Raw genomic sequence first — 22,173 nt, forward strand, 5'->3', positions numbered from 1 at the left:
CTCTGTCAGTGCGCCCCAGGGTGGCTGTGGCTACAATGTAGCTGCCATCACCAGTGTGTGAATCTGTGTGTGAATGGGTGGATGACTGGATGTGTAAAGCGGTTTTGGGTCCTTAGGGACTAGTAAAGCGCTATATAAATACAGACCATTTATTAATATTTGCCACCTTCCTAACACTTCTAACTTGTGTTAACTCAGCAACATTCCAGGGCTGAATTTCTCTTTTAAATCACCCTGATCCCCTTTCCCTCTCACACTGCTCTCTTTTTTCAGGCCCACGTGGTGTGTGTCAACAGGAGGTGGGTCTTGGCAGACACATGAATATGCTGCCCGCAGACTTGTCTTACAAGTCACTCTAAAAATGAACCAGTCGGCAGACTAGAATGAATTTCCAACAGCAGTTGGAAATTCATTGCTCTACCGATTGGACTCCATAACTGGCCACATGTTGTTGTTTCTGCAGTGTTCTCAAAAAGGGAGTGCTCTTACACTTGAGGGAAATTTCTGCAAGCTATGACAGAAAAAGAAAGAGATAAACTGAAAAAGGGAGGGAAAAAACCCCTTAGTCACTTGGCTTCCTGTCTGAAAAAAAAAGGAAGTGGGTGGAGACATTTTCTACACTGCCACAGTCAGATAGCTGAAACCAGTGCAATATTCAACAGAAAAGTATACTCTGTCTCAAACCCAGAATCCGGATCCACTCCAGTTCTTCAGGGCAATCCTAGTGTTCACTATTGTGTACGGCTGAGGAAAGAAGAAAAAGGAGGGAGCATAGGGGGGAAGGAAATCTGCCTCTTTGTGTGGGAAGGTCTCAGCAAGAAGGTGATTTTGTAATTATTTGAGGTAGACACCAAAGCAAGGCTCTTCCTCCTGACCTCCAAACAGCATCGTTTCCAATTTCTGTACCTCTGCTGCCTTACGGGAGTCACATATGAGTGTGCTTCTGAGGCTGCCAAACAGCGACACCCGGGCTTCTCCTGATGATGAGAGCCGACGTCAGACTGGTTTCCATGAATATTGATGTGGAGGATAGTCTGTTTCATAGAAGAACAGAAGGAGGCAAGATGGCTGCCTTTAGGATTTGTTAAAGAGGAGATCCAGACGGTTTGTTGGAATTTCTACAAAGTGGAGGGACGTGAAAGGCAGGTGAGAACTGGCTCGGCACCTTAATAATCCGTTTAGCCCTTTCCCCCCTGTAACCTTGTGTGTGTTTTTGGTGGTATTTAGTCAGATGAAGTACAGCAGATGCCCCACATCGTAAAAAGCAAGAGCCAACATAATAAGGGGGGGATATGAGATAAAGCTACTCCAACATGGCTGACAAATTCTCTCTTTTTTTGTGCCAGCTAAAACTGAAAGACAGCAGTTGTGTTTTCCTGTGTGTGCTTCTTGCTGCATTTGAATACATTATAGAAAACAGTGGACTTGTTCAGGAGTTAGTTTTTTTTAAAAGCATAATTTAAATGCCTGTGTGACACTACCTTTACTATTCAACCCTGGCTTTTTCCTAAACACATTAAAAATGTATTCAATATGTAATATAACAAACATTTTTGTATAAGTGACTTCCTATTTGTCAAAACACATTTGCAGCATTTATGTGTTATTGACAACTATTACAAAATCATAATTATGATTGTATTGTCTTTTTTTTTTTTAAATTCAATATGGATTCAGATTTAGGTAGTTATCCACTTTGGTTTACCCCATCCTTTCTCACTGATGTATATGTGCATTTTTATTCTGTTCAGCCTTCAGTAGGAGAGTAAAAGTCCAACCTAAGCATGTCCAGTAGTAAGTGCACAGAGTCTGCACGGCAGCAGAGCTGAAATAGCTTCTGGCTTTGTGTATATGAATCAGCTTTCATTGCTTTCACCACTGAATGACGAGCAGACACAAAGGCAAATCCCAAGGAGAAGCAAAGGAGAATAGAATTGTGGTGGCAGAGCGTAGTGTAGGTGGACAAGGTCAGAAAGCTATGAAGGAAATGAAATTCAATCCAACTGCACCATTAAGTGGGCAAACAAGACTGGTAATTCTGGAGATTTCCCTTACTTCCTTTAGAAGTTGACACTAAACACAAGGTTGTTATCAGGGAGCAACAACAAACATCAATTCTAAAAAACTGACCAACTTGGTGACTTCGCAAGACTATTTTGTCTATTTTAATGCATTACAAGGAGTAAGCTGTCACAGCTAACAGGGTGTTGTAGGTTTTGGATCTAGCTGCTGACATAAAGATTATTGACAACACAATGCAGATTGTGCCTGTGACTTTCAGGGTGTATGAAATGTCATTATTTTAAAGGAATTGAAATAAAAAAACAGCTATGTTGCCTTGTATGAATCGCAAATTAACAGAAGTACAATAACAGAATGATAGCAGTAACACGATCATGTATAAATCCTCATAGTTTTAAATACATGTAAATTGAGCTTTATTATAGGACGCCAAGTCTCCTATTAATTATCAAATGCATAATTATTTGTTGTTTCTGCTTGTGTATGTGAATTCACCTAAGATTAACATCTGAATGGCTCATTAGTATAACAAAAATATTTCGGAGGCTTCCATGCTAGGCTTGTGTATTGCGCTAACTGCAGTCGTCAGATAGCCATGTGGCCTCAGGGTACAAATTAAACAAAAGGAAGATGGAGACTAATGACTGACATTTAATTTGGCATCACACTTTAACAAGGCTATCTGAAGAACTTGTGCTTCGGTTTTTATCTTTAAATCAACACGAAAGTTTTCAGACACTGACTATTAGTGATCCATAAGGGCAAGATTAAAAGAGGTTAAATAGACAGTGAAGCTCCTTGTCAAATTACTAAAGACATTTACTAAGTTTTGGTTACAAAGTTGTATTTTTTTTCCTTTGATTGTCGATGCAGGCCATGCAGTTCCTGCACTGTGGTACAACTTTTAAAAACATATCTGGTGCTAGTAGAAGAAGATACTATTTAAGTCACAGAGTTTAAAACCAGCAGTAGTGGTATACACCTCTTGCGCAATACCATGCCTGTGTTTTGACACGATGAGCACGGTCACTGGCTGTGTAGCATCAACAAAAGTTCTTAAGCAAGAGTGCTCTCTGTAGCATTCATAAAGAATGTTGTGACTGCATGAGATCAGGTGAGCCAAGCCTTTGTGTGTGTAAGTGTGTACGGTGATCCCATTGCCCCACATAAACTAACAGACTGCAGATAATGCTTAGTGTGTCATTTGAAATACCAGACATTGTACTTTGATGAACAGAAATGAACCCACCTCATTTCTTGCTATGAGAGTGCACTATTAATCTCAGTTGTCTGATGTTATAACTTGTGGCTATATCTGCACTTAGTTGACTTTCCATTTTGTTTTTATTCTGTTTGCAATTCCGGTGCTCAGACCACCATACAAAAATATCATTTATGTCTGGTATGTATATCTTTTCTAGTCATCTGCTGTGTGTGACTGAATTTCAAGCTATTGCCATGTTCAATAACTTGCAATGGAGTGTTTATATACGCAAATGTAAAATGCATAAGCCGCTATTGAAATGTATAAAATAAAAGTACCACCTTTGTGGATATACAGGGGTTGTGTCAGCTTTATGCAACTGACCCTTCAAGTTTTCAAACTAAAACTGGGTCAGCAAGCTTTCACAACATCCAAGAATGTGCACTAGTGTGGATGCTAAGTATAACAAAAACAATGTGGATCTATCCCATGTTTCTCTTTCTGTTCAGCTGGACTGTGCAAAGGATTTATATGTGCTAATCCTGACCTGCACAACTAATGCTACATAATAACAGAAATAAAAAACAACCACCATCTAATAGTTTTGCAGTTTTATATTTCTCTGCATTGCTGCTGTTACATCAGCAGCTGAAAAGGCATGAAAGCATTAATAGGGCTACAGGGGGCTGAGTGGGGGAAGGGCCATATAGATCAATCACATGCACATAGCTTCTCTCATCTATCCACACCTACAGATAAAGCCTCACGGGTGGACTGCTAGTTCGTCATGGTCTTAAGTTCCCTTTATGTCACTCCTAGGGCAAACACAATATCACCTTTGGGAAGAATGTCCAGTTGCCATAGCATTCCACAACAATGCTGTCTACTTAAAATACGCAAGCCTTTACCCAAGCCCTCACCTCTGACCCTGCCCTATCCAACCCATGTATTATTTTTCCAACCAGGAGCCATTTCAGAAATGACACAGAACAGGTCCAGTGGCAGGCTAGACATTTTAGATTGCACTACACCTGGCTGGCCATAGCTCAGCTGCTTTCCTAAGACAAAATGGCGAGATACTGAGTGTTGTATTGATTTCTGCAATATTGATTTCCCTTTTGTCTGCTGCTGGGGTTTTGTTTTCCTATAGAGAGCAAGGGAGTAGCAGCAAGCCACTATCAGATGCTTCAACAGTGGGATCACTCTGTGAGAACGCTGTCACTCATTTGAACATATCTTAATGTTCAAATGAGTGACAGTGAATTTACAGTTGGATGCAATTTATCATGAAGTGTGTTTTGACTTACTGCTGCAAAAATGTTCACATTGTTTTAGCATCAGTGAAACCTGTAGAGCTTTGCCATTTTTTTAGTATGGTGTTTGTTTTACTTTTACTATTGATTGAACATAAACTGCATTATGTAAGACAATGTCTATTAACTGAAGCCAGATCAAAAATATATGTCACTAATAAGACCACCAAACCAGATGGCCCTAACTTGTTAAAGTAATTATGATCCGGTCTGAGGTAAAAAAGAAAAAAAAGATATTCATAACCAACATATGCTATAAATATGACTCATAGCCTCCTACTACGAAGCGGTGCGCCGTTAGCCAAGTTGACGTTTAATTATCGATTGAGAGAGATAAGACTGCGTTTGAGTGGCACAGGCCCGGAGAGAGGGTTGCTGGCCCTGTGAGCATATATCGATGTCAGGGTTTACCTCAGGGGTGAGACAGAGAGGGCAGGGACTCAAAAGCTTCCTCCACGTGAACACGCACATGGCCGTTCTGTTTACAAACACTATCCCGGCATTCCGCAGCGAGGAAGGCAAGTGAGATGTTATGTAACCACCCCTAAGCGAATAGCATCTCTTCCCGCTTCTCACCAGGCCGCTCCTCCTACGCTTGGATGATCTTCTTAAATACTGTTGTCGCTGGTTGCGCTGACAGAAGTTAAGAATAGAAAAAGAAATTCAAAAGTCACTTCAGTCACTGTCGGTTTGCCTGAGACTGTGGCGAGACTGTGAGCAGGTCTTTTTCTTTGTGCCATTCTACATTGCTCTCGTGCAATTCTAATAGCATCAAGTCCGGAGACTAAAGAGGCCTTAAACGTGCCGTAAGCTTTTTTTGTGATTACAGCTTACAAAGCCATCACATGGGCGCAGATACCGTGGAGGACACAGTGTAGTCCACAGTAATGTCTCCATTGCACAGTCCTGCATGGTTAATTGGATTATTCATTAAATATTTCCTGGACACATTCATTAATCAATTTAGAGCACCAAGTTGCAATGTAGTACTTAGCATTTTTGTTACTATTATTAGCAAGAGAAGCCTAGCAATTAAAACATGCACATGGCATCTCTTAATGCGTGACATGAAAATCTTTGCAGATAAAAGCAAAACCAGGAAACAATAACTCCTGAAAATGATGGAGAAAACTTGATAAACCATATGCATACATACTTTAATCATCCACACTAGTGGCCAATTTATAATCACCAATTAACGGAAAATCCAGACCTTTGGCCTGTGTGAAATTGGGAAAACCAACACACCACTATACCACCACTCAGATTCCCCATCATTGCTCACTTCCAGTTAAATGAAATCAACCAAAAAGTGGAGGTTTAATTCAGAACTATTTATTGGAAAAGAATTTGCCTGTCAAATTGCATCTTTTGTTTTTTTTTATAATTTTATTTTTTAAGGGTTAAAAGTGCGGAAACTATCAAAATCTGCAAAGCTTTGTCATTATAGCACAATCTAAAGGAGGTCCAAAATGGTTAAAACAGTTGCTTTTGATTACTACTTGCCCTCTTCTAAAATGGATGTTAGATATGAACCATTTTAGTGCTGCGAGCTGTCACTATAAAGGCCCCCTGTGGTCTACACAAGAAGCATAAAAGTAGACAGCTGGCCAAGACTGCTATTAAAAGTGTAACCCTACCAGAGGCTTTGAGTGACATCACTAACCAGTTCTGGGGAGTTAGAGTGGCTGTGGCTTAATATTAGGTTTCCTAAGTGGAATGTACAATTGCAGCAGTTGGAATCTTTCTGAGCCATAGTGCCCAGTGATAACTGAACTGGGCTTCATCCACTTGTTTATGATAGGAAAGGTTGCAAGTATGACTTCAACTCTTGTCCTGAAAGAATACAAACTCTTGCCTGCAAAACAAATTGCAGTATTTAAGTAATGGACTGCCATAATTTAATGAAATATTTATGTAAACACTGAAACAATACACTGTTTACAGAGGCTATACTTAGCAATTCATTCTTGAGGTGTGGGATGACATATATGATTCATACAACCCATACTCCATACACAAAAATATTCCTCTCAGAAGGATTTGTGATTCCCATTCAATGAGTCACGTGCCTCCTACTGAGTGAAGGTAAAGAAGGAGCTTAGAAAACAGCGGCTTAGGTCAGGCTGCTTAGAAACCAATGAGGGATCATCTCAAAAGCTTTCCAGAAAACTAGAGAGCACGTAGAAATGTTTCTCAGGCAAAATGACTGTTAACCCTCCTGTGATATATTTTTGGCTACACATTTATTAAAGTAAAACGAAAGAACCTGTTGCCAAACTTGCCTTAGTTTGTCATGACAAAGAAAAGAAAACACAAACTTCAATGAAACTGAAATTTGCACTGATATCCACCTACGATCCCTTTGCCCCCGTGTTTGTGTGGCATACTTTCCCTCCAATAATAATTTGCTCTGTTTACTGTCCACCTCTGCTTCCTGTTCATCCACAAACTGGTCTGGATTTGAATACTGCAAACAGTCTAGAAGCCTTCTAGGCTTTATGGATCATGCTAAATTATAGTGGATATGAATTTTAAAAAATTAAGTGGAAAGTCACTTAGAAGTTAACATTTGCAACTTTTTACAAAAAATTGCTATATATTAATAAAAACAAAATTGAATGATTTTTATATCATTTAAATCTATGAAACTAGAAATAGTGATAAGATGCCATAATAGATAGCAAAACTGATGAATGGGTTTAAAGAAAATTTTCAGAAATGTTGGGATAGGGGAAGCAAATGACTTCATAGAGAAAAGAAACCATGAATGCTAAATGGTAGATAGGTTCCAGAGAAGCGCATTGCATGATCCAAAATCTGTCTTTTTTCAAAGAAGGCTTTTGTTGTTTTAACAAGAAAATGCTAAACTATGTTCTGCACATATTAAACCAGCATGGTTAAAAGAGTAAATGTGTCTAGGAGCTAAACTGACCAGCTTGCAAGTCCAGAGTAATCATTGGTCAAATGTGAACAGTTGTTCTCCCTAGTTTCTAAACACTTATAGTATTGCTACTTTTTTTGTCATTTCATCATTTAAAGTAAGCAGTTATTTTTGAAAAACAATAGAATTTCTCAATTCTAAGATTAGATGATTCTAAACTTCAAACATCATGAATAATTTCACTTTAACATAATTTGGTATTTCCATTTTAAACAACATATCTAAACTTGACCTTTAAATGTGCTGATTGACACAGATACAAATGTAGGCCTCTGAATATGTGGCACAGTTGAATTACTGGCAGGATCAACCCATAAAGAACACGTGTGCACCACGGCAATGCAACCTCTTCTGCAGTCAGCCATGCTAGGGTAATGGTTAGCCCAGATGGGCTTTGAAGCGCTCATAGGACATTGCCGTGGCTACCATGCACTCAGAAATTAACTTTTGCTCTTTGTGCAGTTCATCAAGTTAGTCAGATATATTGACTGTTGCATAGACAAAGGGCTGGAGAGAGAAAATAGAGACAAGCCCTCTGGAAGGAAGAGTGTAGCACTGTGAGGGGTTGGGCGCAGGTCAATGGGTTTGTACGCTCAGAAGCCAATGTCTTCAGTGTCCATGTGATCCAGCTTGATGGCAAAAAAGATTTAGACACTATGTGTCAGCCTCAGAGCCCAGTAAGGATTCTTTGTAGCACACGTGGTGACTAAACTGGAAAAATAAAGGCTAAAAAAGTTTTTGGAGTGACATCAAGTTCAACTGCAACTTTCAGGATTGACTGCTCTGGGGGAAATATTCAATGCTGAGGTCAAGGTAAACAACGTCAAAGACAATGTCTTAGTGAAACGTTGTTGGAGGGAAGGCTGTGGGTGAACAGATTTGGTCTGAATGAGTACAGACTCTTGTATTAAAAAAAAGCATGCAGCTTTTAAGGAAAATATTGTGACACTTGCTATTGGTGGCCACAAATAACACAAGGCAGAGTACATGACTGCTGATTCCTGAATGGCTGCCATAAAACAATATAGTGTTTGCAATGACTATACTTGTTAATTCATTCTTGAGGTGTGAGAGATAATTTACATGATCTGTGACCTTATTGTCTATTATCATGGGCAGCTGACCATTTGGTTAATACTGAATCAACCCAGTAGCTAAAAATTAATACAGTGCACTTTGAAAATATTCAGAGCAAGAACAGTGAAGGATGACCAAGAATCTCATTGTTACTCTGACTGAGCGCCACTGTGTGAAAATGGAAAAAACTTATAGCAATCCAACTGACTCTGTGGGCATGAATATTGAATATCTGCGCTTTATTGCTGAGTCACTGGTGACAAAATTCTCATTAAATCCAACTTGAAATTTCAGTTGATGTTGCTCTCAGACTTGGAGAAACAAGATTGTATGGCCTGATGAACAGATTCAAGTTTTTCCAGCTCAGTCAGACACCTCACTTGAATCAAATTAAGTATACCTGTAGAGAACTAGAATCTCTCTCTACTGACAGTACCCATTAAACCTTCATGACCTTCACAGATCTGAAAAGAAAGAATTCCCCAAATGGTGCAAAGTTTGTTGCATCTTACTCAAAAACACTCAAGACTGTAACTGCTGCCAATCACACCTTAACAAAGTGTTTAGAAAAGGGTCTAAATAAAGTCTAACTCAAATACATACACATATTAAAAAATGTCCGGACTACAATTACATTTGAAGCAAAATTAACAACAGTAAAAATAGTTTACTCAGGCCCAATGTGAGTCAAATGGAAGACAAAAGTAAAACATGCCCACACAATGTTTTGCATGCATTTGTCATATTCCCAGAATACCAGCTGAACTAGTTGTATCAGAAATGTTCAAAGATGGGGTTTAACACCTTCAACAAACAACTTGAGTTACTCATGACACTGTCAACCACAAGAAACAAATCATCAGCTACTCCTCAGACTTAACCCACAATTAGACCCAGTAAAAGAATTACAAATAATAATATCTATTAAATGCTTTGGGTCTAATATAAGGGGAACACAGTTTCTCTGGAAAAAAGAGTCAAGACATAAAACCTCACCCATCAGCAAAAAAAAAAAAAGTTCAAAAAAATGAGTGTTTGAATTGGTCTTGAATTAGCAGTGAGAGTGATTATAATTATGAATGGCCATGCAGATGATATCCATTAATCTTTTCCCTCTCTAAGTTTGTATTTTTCCCTTGGGGAGAAGTTAACTGAATCGGTATTGTACATCGTTCCGGTTTTACTTGTCTATCCATTTGCATATATTCCAGCTAGATGATTTCGGGCTCATCTAAAGTAAACGATGTGCCTAAGTAGTGTCAGGTAGTGTACATATTTAAATAAATAATACATAATGTTTGCCCTTTGCCAAAAACAGTGATTTTAAAAACTGACTGACATTAACTTCAAGTGTGTGTTCGGGTTTTTAAATATTTAGATATTAAGATATAGCGTTTATGGCTTTGCTGTTCAATTAGCATTCACTGGAAGTCTACTATCTTGCATCAATTACAGTCATCAGTTTCAGCATGATTAACCATCTCATGAATGCTGCATGCTACAGACTTACTTTTCATTTGTTTTTGTTTGCTTGTTTTTGCATGTCTATGACATTTCTGCAGAACACATATAACCTGATTTGTCCTGTGTATATCTGTACTATATAGCATACATTAGATTAGAGGACTGGTTTGCTACATGAACTGAATGTAGGAAACAACATCTTACAGTTCAAAAGAATTACACTAAGTTTGATTAGTTTAAATTTTACTCTCTCAAATAAAACTATAGTTAGGTAGTTATGTTTAAATATAACCAAAAAAGGCAACGAGACAATAAGCTGTGACAGCACAAAGACTGCATTAGGAATCTCCACAAGTATGCCACATCTGCCTTGCATTAGACATCAAGAACAATGTAGATCGTACAGATCCCTTCTTCATATGGATGGGGAGGAGGCTCTCTGGCCAAGAAATTACAAACAGAAGTTTATGCCATCTATGTGTTTGATTTGATCTAATAATCTTGGCTTAAGATTCCGTTAAAAAAAAACAAAAGGATTATGCTTTTATTTACATGTCTTTGCATTTATGCATCGATGTAAATTCCCCATCAAAGTGAACTTTAGAAAAGTGTAACGTAGAGACAGTTTTGTGTCATATTTAAAGGTAAGCGTGTCATATGTGAGCATGAGTAATTTATTCATCATGAATGATCCCCTCGATAACCGGATTTTACCTCCACTGTTGCCCTGGTTGTGGTTAATTACTCAGGGGTGAGAAACCGAGAATTAAAAAAGCAAACAAAAAAAAACAGATCTCTCACTCCAGGATGCCATGTGATACAGACATCCGTACATCACAATTTTGTCATTAGGCCATATACAGTATCAACAGGTAAATGCTGTGCTGAGGAAAAAAGAAAATAGACCTGAAGTTGTACCATTCAAAGTCAGTTGCTACCCCCATGCAGCAAAGCCTTGCAGCAACCTTTGTTGCCATTAATGGAACCAATATGTGTCCCATCAGCAACTCACAGCCTCAAGCCTCTGCATTCCTTGTAATAACCTTCACATGTATCTGCATCTGCTCTATAACCAGCTCAAAAGATCACCCTTAACAGAAACTTTCTATCTGCCAAACATTAGACAGATGCATTAGCAGAAAAGACTTTCTAAAGGTCCATTCTCTACACCAACCTGAAACAGTGCTACATTCTAACAACTCAAATGTACTTAGTGTGTAGTGTGGTGTAAATGTGCTTATTTGTATGTGAACACAAACAACGTTATCGTAACAGGCTAAGTAACAGGCCAGTACCTCACAGTCTATAAAGAGACCAAAGTGTGTAACAAAAGGTGGTTTTAGGTATTGGTTTCAGCTGTGTCGAAATCAGGAAACTGAAATATGGCAACAAAGGTCCGACAAGTACACGAGGTTTACTTTTATCTAGGTTTTCGACCCTGATTTTACTTTCTTGTTTAAAATGTTTAGATAGGTTTGTGCCCCATCTGAGTGTAGATGCCAGTTTCGTTAAGCTCCCTTCATGTGTAGCAACAAGATAGAAGCACTGAAAACATTAAAATGCCTTCTGACTGCAGACGCAGGGGGGCCCTTTGTTTCTTATTAAAAAAAAAAAGTGTCATATGTTGTTCAGACTGATAGAAAGAATGAGAGGGACAAAGCATAAATCACCGTGGGATGTGCATTGTACACGCTGTGTGAGCAAGCCATGTGACATAAATCACAAGTGTGAGATGCCTGATAAAGAGACTCTGGGGTGCAATACAAGAACATAACATAACATCTGTCCTATTGCACCTGATGAACATTTGACCATCGTTAACAACACATGCTTGAGGGACAATACCTCACATTGTGCCTTATGAATTGATGTGTGTCTTCTGGTTTTCTACACTTTCCAGTCCATCACAGTTTATCTGTAAAAAGATTTTCTCTGAGGGAGTCAACTCCTTTTGTTGATAAGAGTTTCCTTGTGTTTGCCCATTTATTGATGGGGTATTAAAAAGTAGACCCAAAATAACCCATAACAAATAATAATAAGATTGAGAGTATGATATTTCTGCAAAAACTTTAGTAACCTTAGATGAATTTCAAGCTTGGAGTTAAAAAAAAAAGAAAAAAGATTGTTTGCATATAAGTGGAAAATAACTGCTTGTTTACATTGTCAGCTGGAATGCTGAGGTGCTAGAGGTCGTTGGGTTTGTAGAACAGCAAGTTCGGCTCTATATTTACATCAGGGATTTGATCGCTGTAGAATGCAAGTCATCTGACCTAATTACCCCGATAAAGCGTTGCTAAGGATGAGATTTCACTCACGGTTGAGCTGCCTATAGTCTGACCCATCTAACTGGCCGCACTCTGATCAAATAACATTAAATGTAAGTAACATTTATCATCACGCTACCATGCAGTTTTTTTGCAGGGAAATCTCATGTTTCTGCAATTATGTGGAAATTTGAGTTAAACCATCCACCTAAAAAATATGCATAAGAGGAAACTAAATATTTTAATGGCTGGCTGTCCTGTGCAATGATATAGGCATAAATTGCTATAGCTATAACATATACAATATTTCAGAGTCATTATTATATACAGCTGTTAGAAGTTTCAAAAATACTTCAGACATTCTTCAGAATATGTTGTCACATATTCTCATGTGCAGCAAAACTGAAGTCAAGTCCAGTTAGCCAAAGTCATCTTATACACAAAATGAAAAAAATTGGATTTCAATTTGCATGCTATCATTGCTTTCAAATGTTTTAAAATCTACTCAGTATCAATACTTGTGGCTAAAAGAAGAGGAAACAACATTGCAATAGTGAAGCAATGGGTCAGTTAGAAGATATTACAATTTAAAAAAAGAAAAATCATATCTTTCCTTTTTACGAGACAGTTCACAGAGCATGTAGGGTTTCTCTTTATTACACAGTCAGAAAATGTATAGTCTTTAGCCTGGGTGCATGCTCAAGGTTCTTATCTTTTAAAGCAGGAAATTACAAATGCACTCTTTTCAACAAAGAAAAGGAAATGTGCACTTGAGATTATGGCTTATTCTTGGGACTATTCTACAAAAGTGCGGTGTGGCTTGGCAAGCATGTATTTGATTTACAGGTCTGCTACACATCTTGCTTTCTTTAACAGCAAGGCTCCTTACCATTGCTGCCTAGGTCTAAAGCTTAAAGCGCAGAGACCTGAGTCTTCCAGCAGCTGTCGTTGGAGGTGAATGTCACATATGGCTGCCAAGTCACGCCAAACAAACCCCATCTACTATGGCAGTTCTCATATTTCACTCGCTCACTCTGGGAATAACAAAAACACAGTGGAAGTCGAGTGTATTTAACACTGTTGCACTTGTGCTATGAAGACAAAGCAATGTGTTACAGACTGCATATTCCCTACACACATAATTTAATGCAAAAGAGAGAGATCATTTGTCATGTTGACTGACAGACTAAAATTACACTCTCCTTAGCAAACCAAAACCCTTTATTTTTAAAGAAAAATATTGATTGTTCAGGCTACTGATAAGGCCCTCTTGTGTAAACTGCGTCCATTGTTTTGCAACACTAGTCCCACTGTGTCCATAAGTCCACTCTTGTCTATAGGCTTCAAAGCACTTTACAACTTGTCATCTATTAATGGCAGCAAATGCATAGTTGCATAGGTAATAACTATGTACAACGGCTGTTCTCAACTGTACTAGTTCGATGGAAGGGAGCAGATGAATGGCAGACATAAGTAAAGATGAACCTGAAGCGTAATTACAAGGCAGAGGTAAGGCTGTGGCAGACAAAAAGAAACCAAACGACAGTAAATAGGAACAAAGAAAATGACAACAAAGGTCTGTTGGGTATTCAGTTCCAGCCATGTAAGCTGAGTCATATCATAAACTGAAACAGAGTGCTCATTCCCTGGTGGACATCAGCTATAAGAAAGAAAACCAAAATAGATCAAAGCATTATAACTCCCAGCAGGCATCCACACTAAAGTCACCGCAAAGCTATGCCTCAGCTTAGTTTAGTGCTCTACGTCCGGACCAAAAATAGATCTTTCCATAAATCACATCTAACAAATAGTTAACAGGATGAAGCTAACACTTCAAATCTACTAAAGCACTCAGGAGAAACAGGATCTACAACTTTGCATGAATGTTATGTGTGTTTTTTATGTTTGTACGAAAGATAGACGCACACACAGCTGGGATCTCTGGCTTTGTTCTGGGTTTGCAAAGATTTTTTTGTTACCAGTGTGGGTGTATCCTACTGTGACAAGCTGCTTGGCTCAACTTGGTCGGTTGTAAACCCTGGAGTGTCCCGCAGGAATAGAGCCGCACTGTAAGCGGCTTTGAGCCAGTGTTCAACTCTTGACTTTGTTACTGATTTACAGACTGTTGTGAGAACCAGAAAAACAAAGTAGTAGTCACAAGGGGTCAGGGGGTTCCCGTCATTCGTCTGCCTCACAGAGACATCTTTTAAAAATCAAGTTTTAAAATATGATTTTTATTTAAAAGAGTTAAAAATACGGGTGCAATAGTAATTCAAGTACAAATCCAGAGAGAAATACTTCTGGGTTTTTTTTGGTTTTTTTTAAAGGAAGTGTTACATTGTTACTCATTCAAACAGAGATTGTTAAGTAGGCAGTAACTTTAGGCAGTACTCTCCATACTTTTCAGAGATTATTATCATCTCTCATCTTTTGAGTCTTGTTTTGTTTTTTGCAGCAAACTGCACAGTAAAAAACAGATTCAAACAAGAATTTGTAAGATTAGCAGATGAGCTGCTATGGATGAGAAAATTGAAATGCTGCATAAATGAAAATGCCTTCCAGATGCAGAGACCTACTGCCATTCATCATAAACAGCCAAGCTTATAGCTCTTACTGTCCTCATTTGTCAAAATAACAATACCTTGGTTTTAATACCTATGACATAATCCTAAATGGGTTCAGTGTCATTTCTGATCAGTTATTTTTATAGAAAGCATTCTGCCTTAGTCATAGACCAGTAGGAAAAAAAACAAAAAACAAATGCCACAGTAGGAACTTAATACAAGAAGAGTCAGCACATCTTTCATGGCTAATTTTTTTTTCAGTACTTCTGTTTATTTATGATGATAAACTCTGTCATCCACAGTATTAAAACTGCCAGTTGGACAAAAAATTCTCAATAAATTCACTTGGCCAAACAGTTTTCTTCTAAATATTCTTCCGTGACATGTTAGCATGCTAGAACAGTCCACCGTTTTGCTAGCAGTGAGCCATCTTGTCAGTCAGTATTTTTATTTCATAGTGTCACTTAAAATGTCATCTTTTCAACACCCTTTTCTCTTTTTTGTGTGTACAAAGTCTGCAGAGGTTTTCAAGGTACCTCAGAATTACACTGATAACCTCTGTGCTGAGCCTGGAGCACTTACCTGTCTATGGTCATGCCAATGCACCTCTGGCTGGTGTTACTGTAGTTTGTTCTATAACTCACAAGAACTGCTGTAATTGTGTTGCCAAAGATTTTTGCCTGTTCTCTTACTCTGCTTGTAAATTTCCCTGTTAACATCAATGTGATGTTAACAGATCAATTCATAACCACATTCATCCAAGTGAGTTAACCGGAGATCACAAATTTAAGTGTCAAAGGTTTTGTAAGATTTATCTCACTGACCACAGATTCATTTCAATATATCACACAGAAGTTTCTAGTTTGGAGTTGCGTATTTCAGTATAGCCATTATAAAGGTCATGATATTGATTGCTCGTAAAGGTCTGCACTTTAAATCACTTATTGTTTCCACTAGTGGTACATAAGTGGCAAAAGCTTGTGATTTCAGTTGTTTCGTTTCCTTTTTTTTTTTTTTTTTAAACTGTCGACTGGGTGTTGAAACCTTGCAAAATGGCAAACATAAATTTCAATGAAGTTCTAAAAAGTCTTCAAAAAATTATACATAAAATAATCAAAGTTGTCAAAAAGACACCTTTGAGGTTCATCTCCCTAGCTGTGCTGGGAGCTTTTTTCGTTTTTAGTGTGTTGCTTCCCCTTTCCACCTGCTAACCAGCCACTGGCAGCTCTGTTGTGACAACAGTGGAATCTTTTAGGAACCTTGTAATAGCTTTGCTTGTTAGTAGGAGGTTTAACGCTCTAAATGTGGCGGTCTGGAGGGCTGCTAATGTCTTGGAAGAGTGATTGATAGAAGATCATTATGATAACCAGCTTCTCCAGACTAAGCTTGGCCTGGCAGTTTCCTATCATCTTGGTCCAAATGAGTGGGTCATATGTAATTTTTTTTCTTCATTCTTGATCTATTTAGTTTTTAACTATTTATGAATTGAGGAACTTTTTAAAAAAGTTTTTCACCCAAAACTTTCTTAAGCTGTTACCACAGGAACTTGATTTTAAAGCCTTAAAAGAATATACACCAGACAGGGTGTCATTATGTATGATTGGATATATTAAATATTTGACTAAAATGACACAAATTTAAGATATTTGCCTAAATTACTGAGCCTAGCATGTGTTTATGTGAACGACAGAGGTTTTCCTTCTAAATTTAATGAGCTTCAAAGTTTATAAAGCTGTGGACATAAGTTCTTTGAATGACAACAGCTGTTCTGTAGCTCTAACAGGTTCCAGATGTTATAATTGTGCCCAGTGATGGAGTATAATTATAGTACCTCTCCTATTTAGTATTTTTTTCCTTTCCTGCTTCCCCAGACATCAGTCAATACCTATAGTGAACCTCATAGTTGGTTTACAATAACAAGACTGCTTTTGTGTGAATCTAAAGCTGCATACAATTATGTTAGTATGGTATTATTATAACATTTTAAGATAGCCATAGCAACTGGCATCTGTTGTGACATTTACTTATTTTAAGTGTATTATGTGTTTATATGTTGTAAGTGAATAGTTTACATTTCTAAGTCTTAAAAATCAAAAACAATTTTAACTTCATTAGATCGGTGCTGTCCTGTTGAAGATATTGTCTCAAACCCGGCATTGGCAACTAGCATTCTTCACCCTGATTGTAGATATTCACAAAAAGACAACTGGGTAACAAGACAACTCAGTGTCAGTTATCGATCACTTCAGTTATTCTCCTTTATCCAGTTTTACTTTAATACTGAATTAGGGCCCCTCTTGGTGCTCAAAAAAATTCCTTTGGCATCTGCAAAAGAGTTTCTAATAATTATGATGGATTAGACTGCAGTTCATTGTACCTGTGCACTGCAATGGTTTTGCAGATGCTGTAGATGTGACATGCATTAATAATTACCCATATGGAAAAGATATATATAAATCTTATAAAGTTTGTATCTGTCTTGTGTGAAACTTGTATGAAAAGCATACAAGAGTGAAAACAGATATAAGATCCCTTGAAAAATTATATAATGAAACTTGTATGTTTTGGATACTTACTAAAACAATGTATGAAAGTAATGAGAAAGTGGCCACTTTCATGAGTAATCACATATAAGTTTTTACGATTTCTTTTCCATATGGGTAAGAGCAGCAGACAAAAATCAATGTTCAGCTCGAATCACTTTTGCTTGCTGCTAAACCCTCTACTTCATATTCTTGATATATTAATATTAACATAGTTTTATACATAGGTATAATTCTCTAGAATTTAAATTAAACTTAGAAAAGTACAAAACTCTGACTTCCTGTCTCTTGGAACTGAACTGTGATTGTATTTAACATAAACATTTTACAAACATGGTGTCTAAAGGGATACATAGACTGGATGGCATCATCCTGGTTTTCACCAACACTGACAGGAATCTTGGCCAGGATTTATCCTTTACTGCTTACACTAAACAAATATCTCTCATCTTCATAACTAGAAACTGAAATGGGAGACATACTGAAAGTGATACTGAAAAATTAGTTAATGCAATTGTTACTTGTAGACTGGACTATTGTAATTTAACAGGCTGTTAAAGAACCATGAAAAGCCTGCAGTTGATCCAAGACATGGCAACAAAAGTACAAACAATGACTAGAAAGAGAGCTTATAGGCTGATAGGTGTGCATTAATAGGCAAGCCTGCACTTAAAATGTCACAGAACAACTGATCAAGTACTACAGTCTAACAGAGGGAGGTGAAGTCTATGAAAGGTCCTGCTGTCATCTGATAAACATTCAGTACCCAGCTTAAATACATTACACTATGTGCTATATTCAAAAATAGGCTTCTAATTTAAGAGTACTTAGTAACACTAAGAGTTTGTTAGCAGTGTAAATGTGAGTCATAAAAACATTTAAATAAATATGGTTGGTGTTAAAGGACTGAAATGAAAAGACTTTACACAAAGGTTTACACAAAAACATAATAATGAGGCTACACTTAAAAATCAATCTGGTGCTCTTGGGTAAATCAATTTTCCCTCATTTGTTTAGGATGCAGAAATGAAAGGTATCTAACTATATATAGGGCAAATGCATATTACACTATCTCTACACCAGCAGTCCCCAACTCCTGGGCCATGGACCGGTACCGGTCTGTGAGTCGTTTGGTACCAGGCCGCGAAAGTTGAGGCTCGGATGTGAAATTTATGGTTTTCAGGGTTTTCATCGTTAACTCTTTTCCCATGTTGTAGTTGTGTTATTTTGCAAGAAATATTTATGCGTTACCATAGAGACCAGAGAGCATTAAGGGGCAGAGAGGAGGACGTTACTCTCAAAGTTGTTAGCACATTTCAAGAGGATGCTGCTAATAAATGTACACAATGACACAATGAATTTGTGTTTATTATTATATTTACAAAATACCAAAGTTTTTGTCTTGGTCGTATCATTTTATTTTGTTGTATTTATCCACAACACCTTAAAGGCCGGTCCGTGAAAATATTGTCTGACATTAAACCGGACCGTGGCATAAAAAAGATTGGGGAACGCTGCTCTACACCACCCAGCCATTTTTGTCCTTTTAGTATTAGCATGGACGCATTTGCTTTCACAATGCATTACAACTGTTGACACATCCCTGACCTAACCTTGACCTGTATTTCTAATGGATAGGTGCACAATCAAATTTTGCTGAGGACTAATCATTTTGACACAATAGTTTTATGACTGTTTGCAAAAGACAAAAAATCTTATTTAAAAATATGTTTATATTTAAATAAATTCAATAGCAAATTCCTTCCTGTCTTTCAGGACGGACAGAGGGCAGCCTTGTGTATGGACTCTGAGCAGGCCAGATGGAAACAGAAGAGAAGAGACATGAGAAGGAAGAAAGTTTGATATTAGAGCAATTTGGCACATCTCACAACATCCCTCATAAACTCCAGAATGGAGGCCAGTTTTCAGAGGGAAATTCTCTGCAGATCACTGGGGATAAAAACTGGAACCATTATAAACCCAGCACTGATGCCAACACTTTAAAAAGGCACAGGGAGAACTGCAACAACCCTGCTTCAGAACAAGGGTTGCTGGATCAAGGATCCTACATCATGAATGGAGAACTGATGAATGGAGAGTTAAAGCATGCACTTACTGAACAGTCCTTATTGGTCCATCAGTCCAAGAAAACAAAAATTGATTCTGAGATTAAAGGAAAGGATGACATAAATTCAGATTTATTGGAAAAGTTTCCTGAACTGACAACAACAAATGAATTTGGATGCAATTCCCAAACGTCAGATATTAAGTTCGATAACAGGAACTGCAATTTTCGTAACAGAGATATTTTCTGTGTGCCACGAAATAAACAAGTTCCGAATGGTGCTGTATCATCTCCCTCAACCATAGAAAGCACCCCAGGTGATTTGTTAGAGAAAACTTTGTCTCAGTATTATCCTGAGCAAGTCTCAATTGCACCACAAACGTCTGGGTCACAATTAGATGCTGTCAATAATTCACTGCCTGATAAACTGTCCAGTGAAGGTGCTAAACTTCCCCCTATGACCTCAGGATTGCCCAATTCAGCACAGATGCCTGGCTCACAGCAACAGCAGGCTCAGGCATCTGGAAATACTGAAGGAGGCAACAATTATAACTCTGTCAACTATGTACTAAATGGATACTCCAATAATTTTGGAGCAGACGACCAGCAGACACAACAACATCAGCAGTCAACATCATCTTATTCTGGTGAGGAACTGGCTCTGGGACAGCTGTCAGGCATGATCCTGTCAACAAATAATGCCAAAATCCCACAACAGCATCCAAATGGTGCGCAGTGTTATCAGGATGACACACGTCATCAAGGTGTATATGTAAAAGCCCACCAGGAGTTTAACGGCAGTTCCTTTCCAAACTGCAATAGTTCCCTACAGCCAGCAGAGGCAGAATATGAGTCCTTTCCCAGTTCTGGGACACAGAAACTGGGGCATGGTGAGGAAAACACGTCTAGTCAGCATCTGCAGCATGGCACTGATAGGGATCGCCACTATGGGATTCAAACCCAGAACTTTCAAGAAAATGCTGTAAACCCACTTAGAGCTGAGAGTCAGGGACCCATGGGATCCAGACTCCAACAGTTACACCACACTGGTATAGAAAACGGGATGGAAAACACGTCTCAGCAGAGAGCCAATTTATCTTGTTCTACCCCTAACCAGAGAGGCTGGAGAGAACTGAATTCTTCACATTCCCAACAGCCACCAACAAGTGGCCCATCATCTCAGGCACAAGAGCAGGATCTGTGGAGGAACTTCTCTACTAAGTCTATGTCAGAACAGCAGACAGCTAACCCCCCGGATCATGACCAGATGTTTGAGCCAAACCCAATGCAAAGATTTCAGACACAGAGAGTTTTCTCTGATGGCAGCCAGGGGTCTAACTTCCAGAAGAAACAGCAGGATTATCTGCCAATGCAAACGCATTGTGCTTCAGCTCAGCACAACACTGCCTCTGAGTGGCAGCAATCAAATTCTGAAGGAGCTCAAATGCAGCCGTCTTTAGCCCAGAAAATGCCAGAGCAGCAAAACTTCACTCAAAATCAACAAGTTGACAGTCGCTGCCAATCCCAGATGCAGTCAGAGCGCTTATGTGAGGACAATGACCTCCAGGAAATATTGTCACCTGGGTTTTTGGCAACACAGCAACAACAGCACTGTCAGCTCCAACGGCCAATGTCCCAGCCACCACAATTCGAAGCGCAGCAACTAAAGTCTCCCAGTTACAGACCTCACAGTCAGCCTCAGCCAGGTCAGCAGCTGCTTCAATCCAATCAGCCTTTTGGAAATGGTCCTGCTCAATCCAGCAACCAACACGTCCAGCAAAATGACCATGCAACATTTAGTAATATTAACACAGTAGAGATGTCACAACATCAAAGGCAGTATCCACCAAACTCAGGCAGCACTAACCTCAAGCAATTTCAACCACAGCAGCCTAAAAGCCACTGCCACCAACCCAACCACGTGGACTTTCCCCCAAACTCCACACAGTCACAACCTCATTTACCACAAGGTGCTTTAAGCCAACAGGTCACAAAACAAATGTATCCCAAAGCTGAACAGCAGCTGAAGACATCTTGCACTCAGTTCCAAAGGGGACCTCAACTACCTCTGGGACCGGCAGGTCCCCACGTAGACTTTCAGAGGCATGCAGCCCTACGTATGCACCTGTTACAAAAGCAAGAACGCCAGGGCTCTCCTCAAACCCCTCAGAACTCTAGTGACCCTAAACATATCCAGAGAGCTGTGAAAATGGAAAATGGACCCAGACTTGAAATATCTGGGTTACAGAACCAGGAGCATCAGATACACATGCGAGAGGCAGGTAGAATACAAATTAAGCAGGAAAACCAACAATCTCTGTGTGAGCAAAGTAAGAAGCAGGCAAGTATCATAGCCTCTATGGAACAAAGCCTGAGACAATACCAGCTTTCACCTGTGTTTGAGAAAAAATCCATTGTCATCAATGCATTGAATAAAGTCAAAGTAGAATCTTCTGGGCCTGTCACAATCCTGTCAACCAAAACTGATGTGAATGGAGTAGAATCATCAGCACTTGCCTCATCCACTGAAGTTCTTAAAAAAACACCTGATTCCACCCCTAAGAAGGAACAACTTCTACAAAGTTTTATGGATTCTCCTGTGAAGCTGTTGAATACCCCTATAAAAAATCTTTTAGACACCCCAATGAAAACACAGTATGATATTGCATCCTGTCACTGTGTTGGTAAGTCTCTTAAGTTCAGCCTAAAACAG

The 22,173-nt window shown here is 38.7% G+C and overlaps 1 protein-coding gene across 1 annotated transcript in view; it reads left to right on the forward strand.

Annotated features, from left to right (window-relative positions):
• Positions 1-723: 723 nt before the first annotated feature.
• Positions 724-22,173, forward strand: part of tet2 (tet methylcytosine dioxygenase 2) — a 28,921-nt gene continuing 7,471 nt past the window's right edge. Inside the window, exons 1-2 of the mRNA XM_082537137.1 lie at positions 724-1,146; positions 19,172-22,144. Coding sequence (XP_082393263.1) covers positions 19,216-22,144 — 2,929 coding nt within the window. The 5' untranslated portion in view covers positions 724-1,146; positions 19,172-19,215. The remainder of the gene's footprint in view (positions 1,147-19,171; positions 22,145-22,173) is intronic.

The sequence above is a fragment of the Aulonocara stuartgranti genome, assembly GCF_965226115.1.
Source record: "Aulonocara stuartgranti genome assembly, chromosome: 6".
In the NCBI taxonomy this organism is placed as follows: domain Eukaryota; kingdom Metazoa; phylum Chordata; class Actinopteri; order Cichliformes; family Cichlidae; genus Aulonocara; species Aulonocara stuartgranti.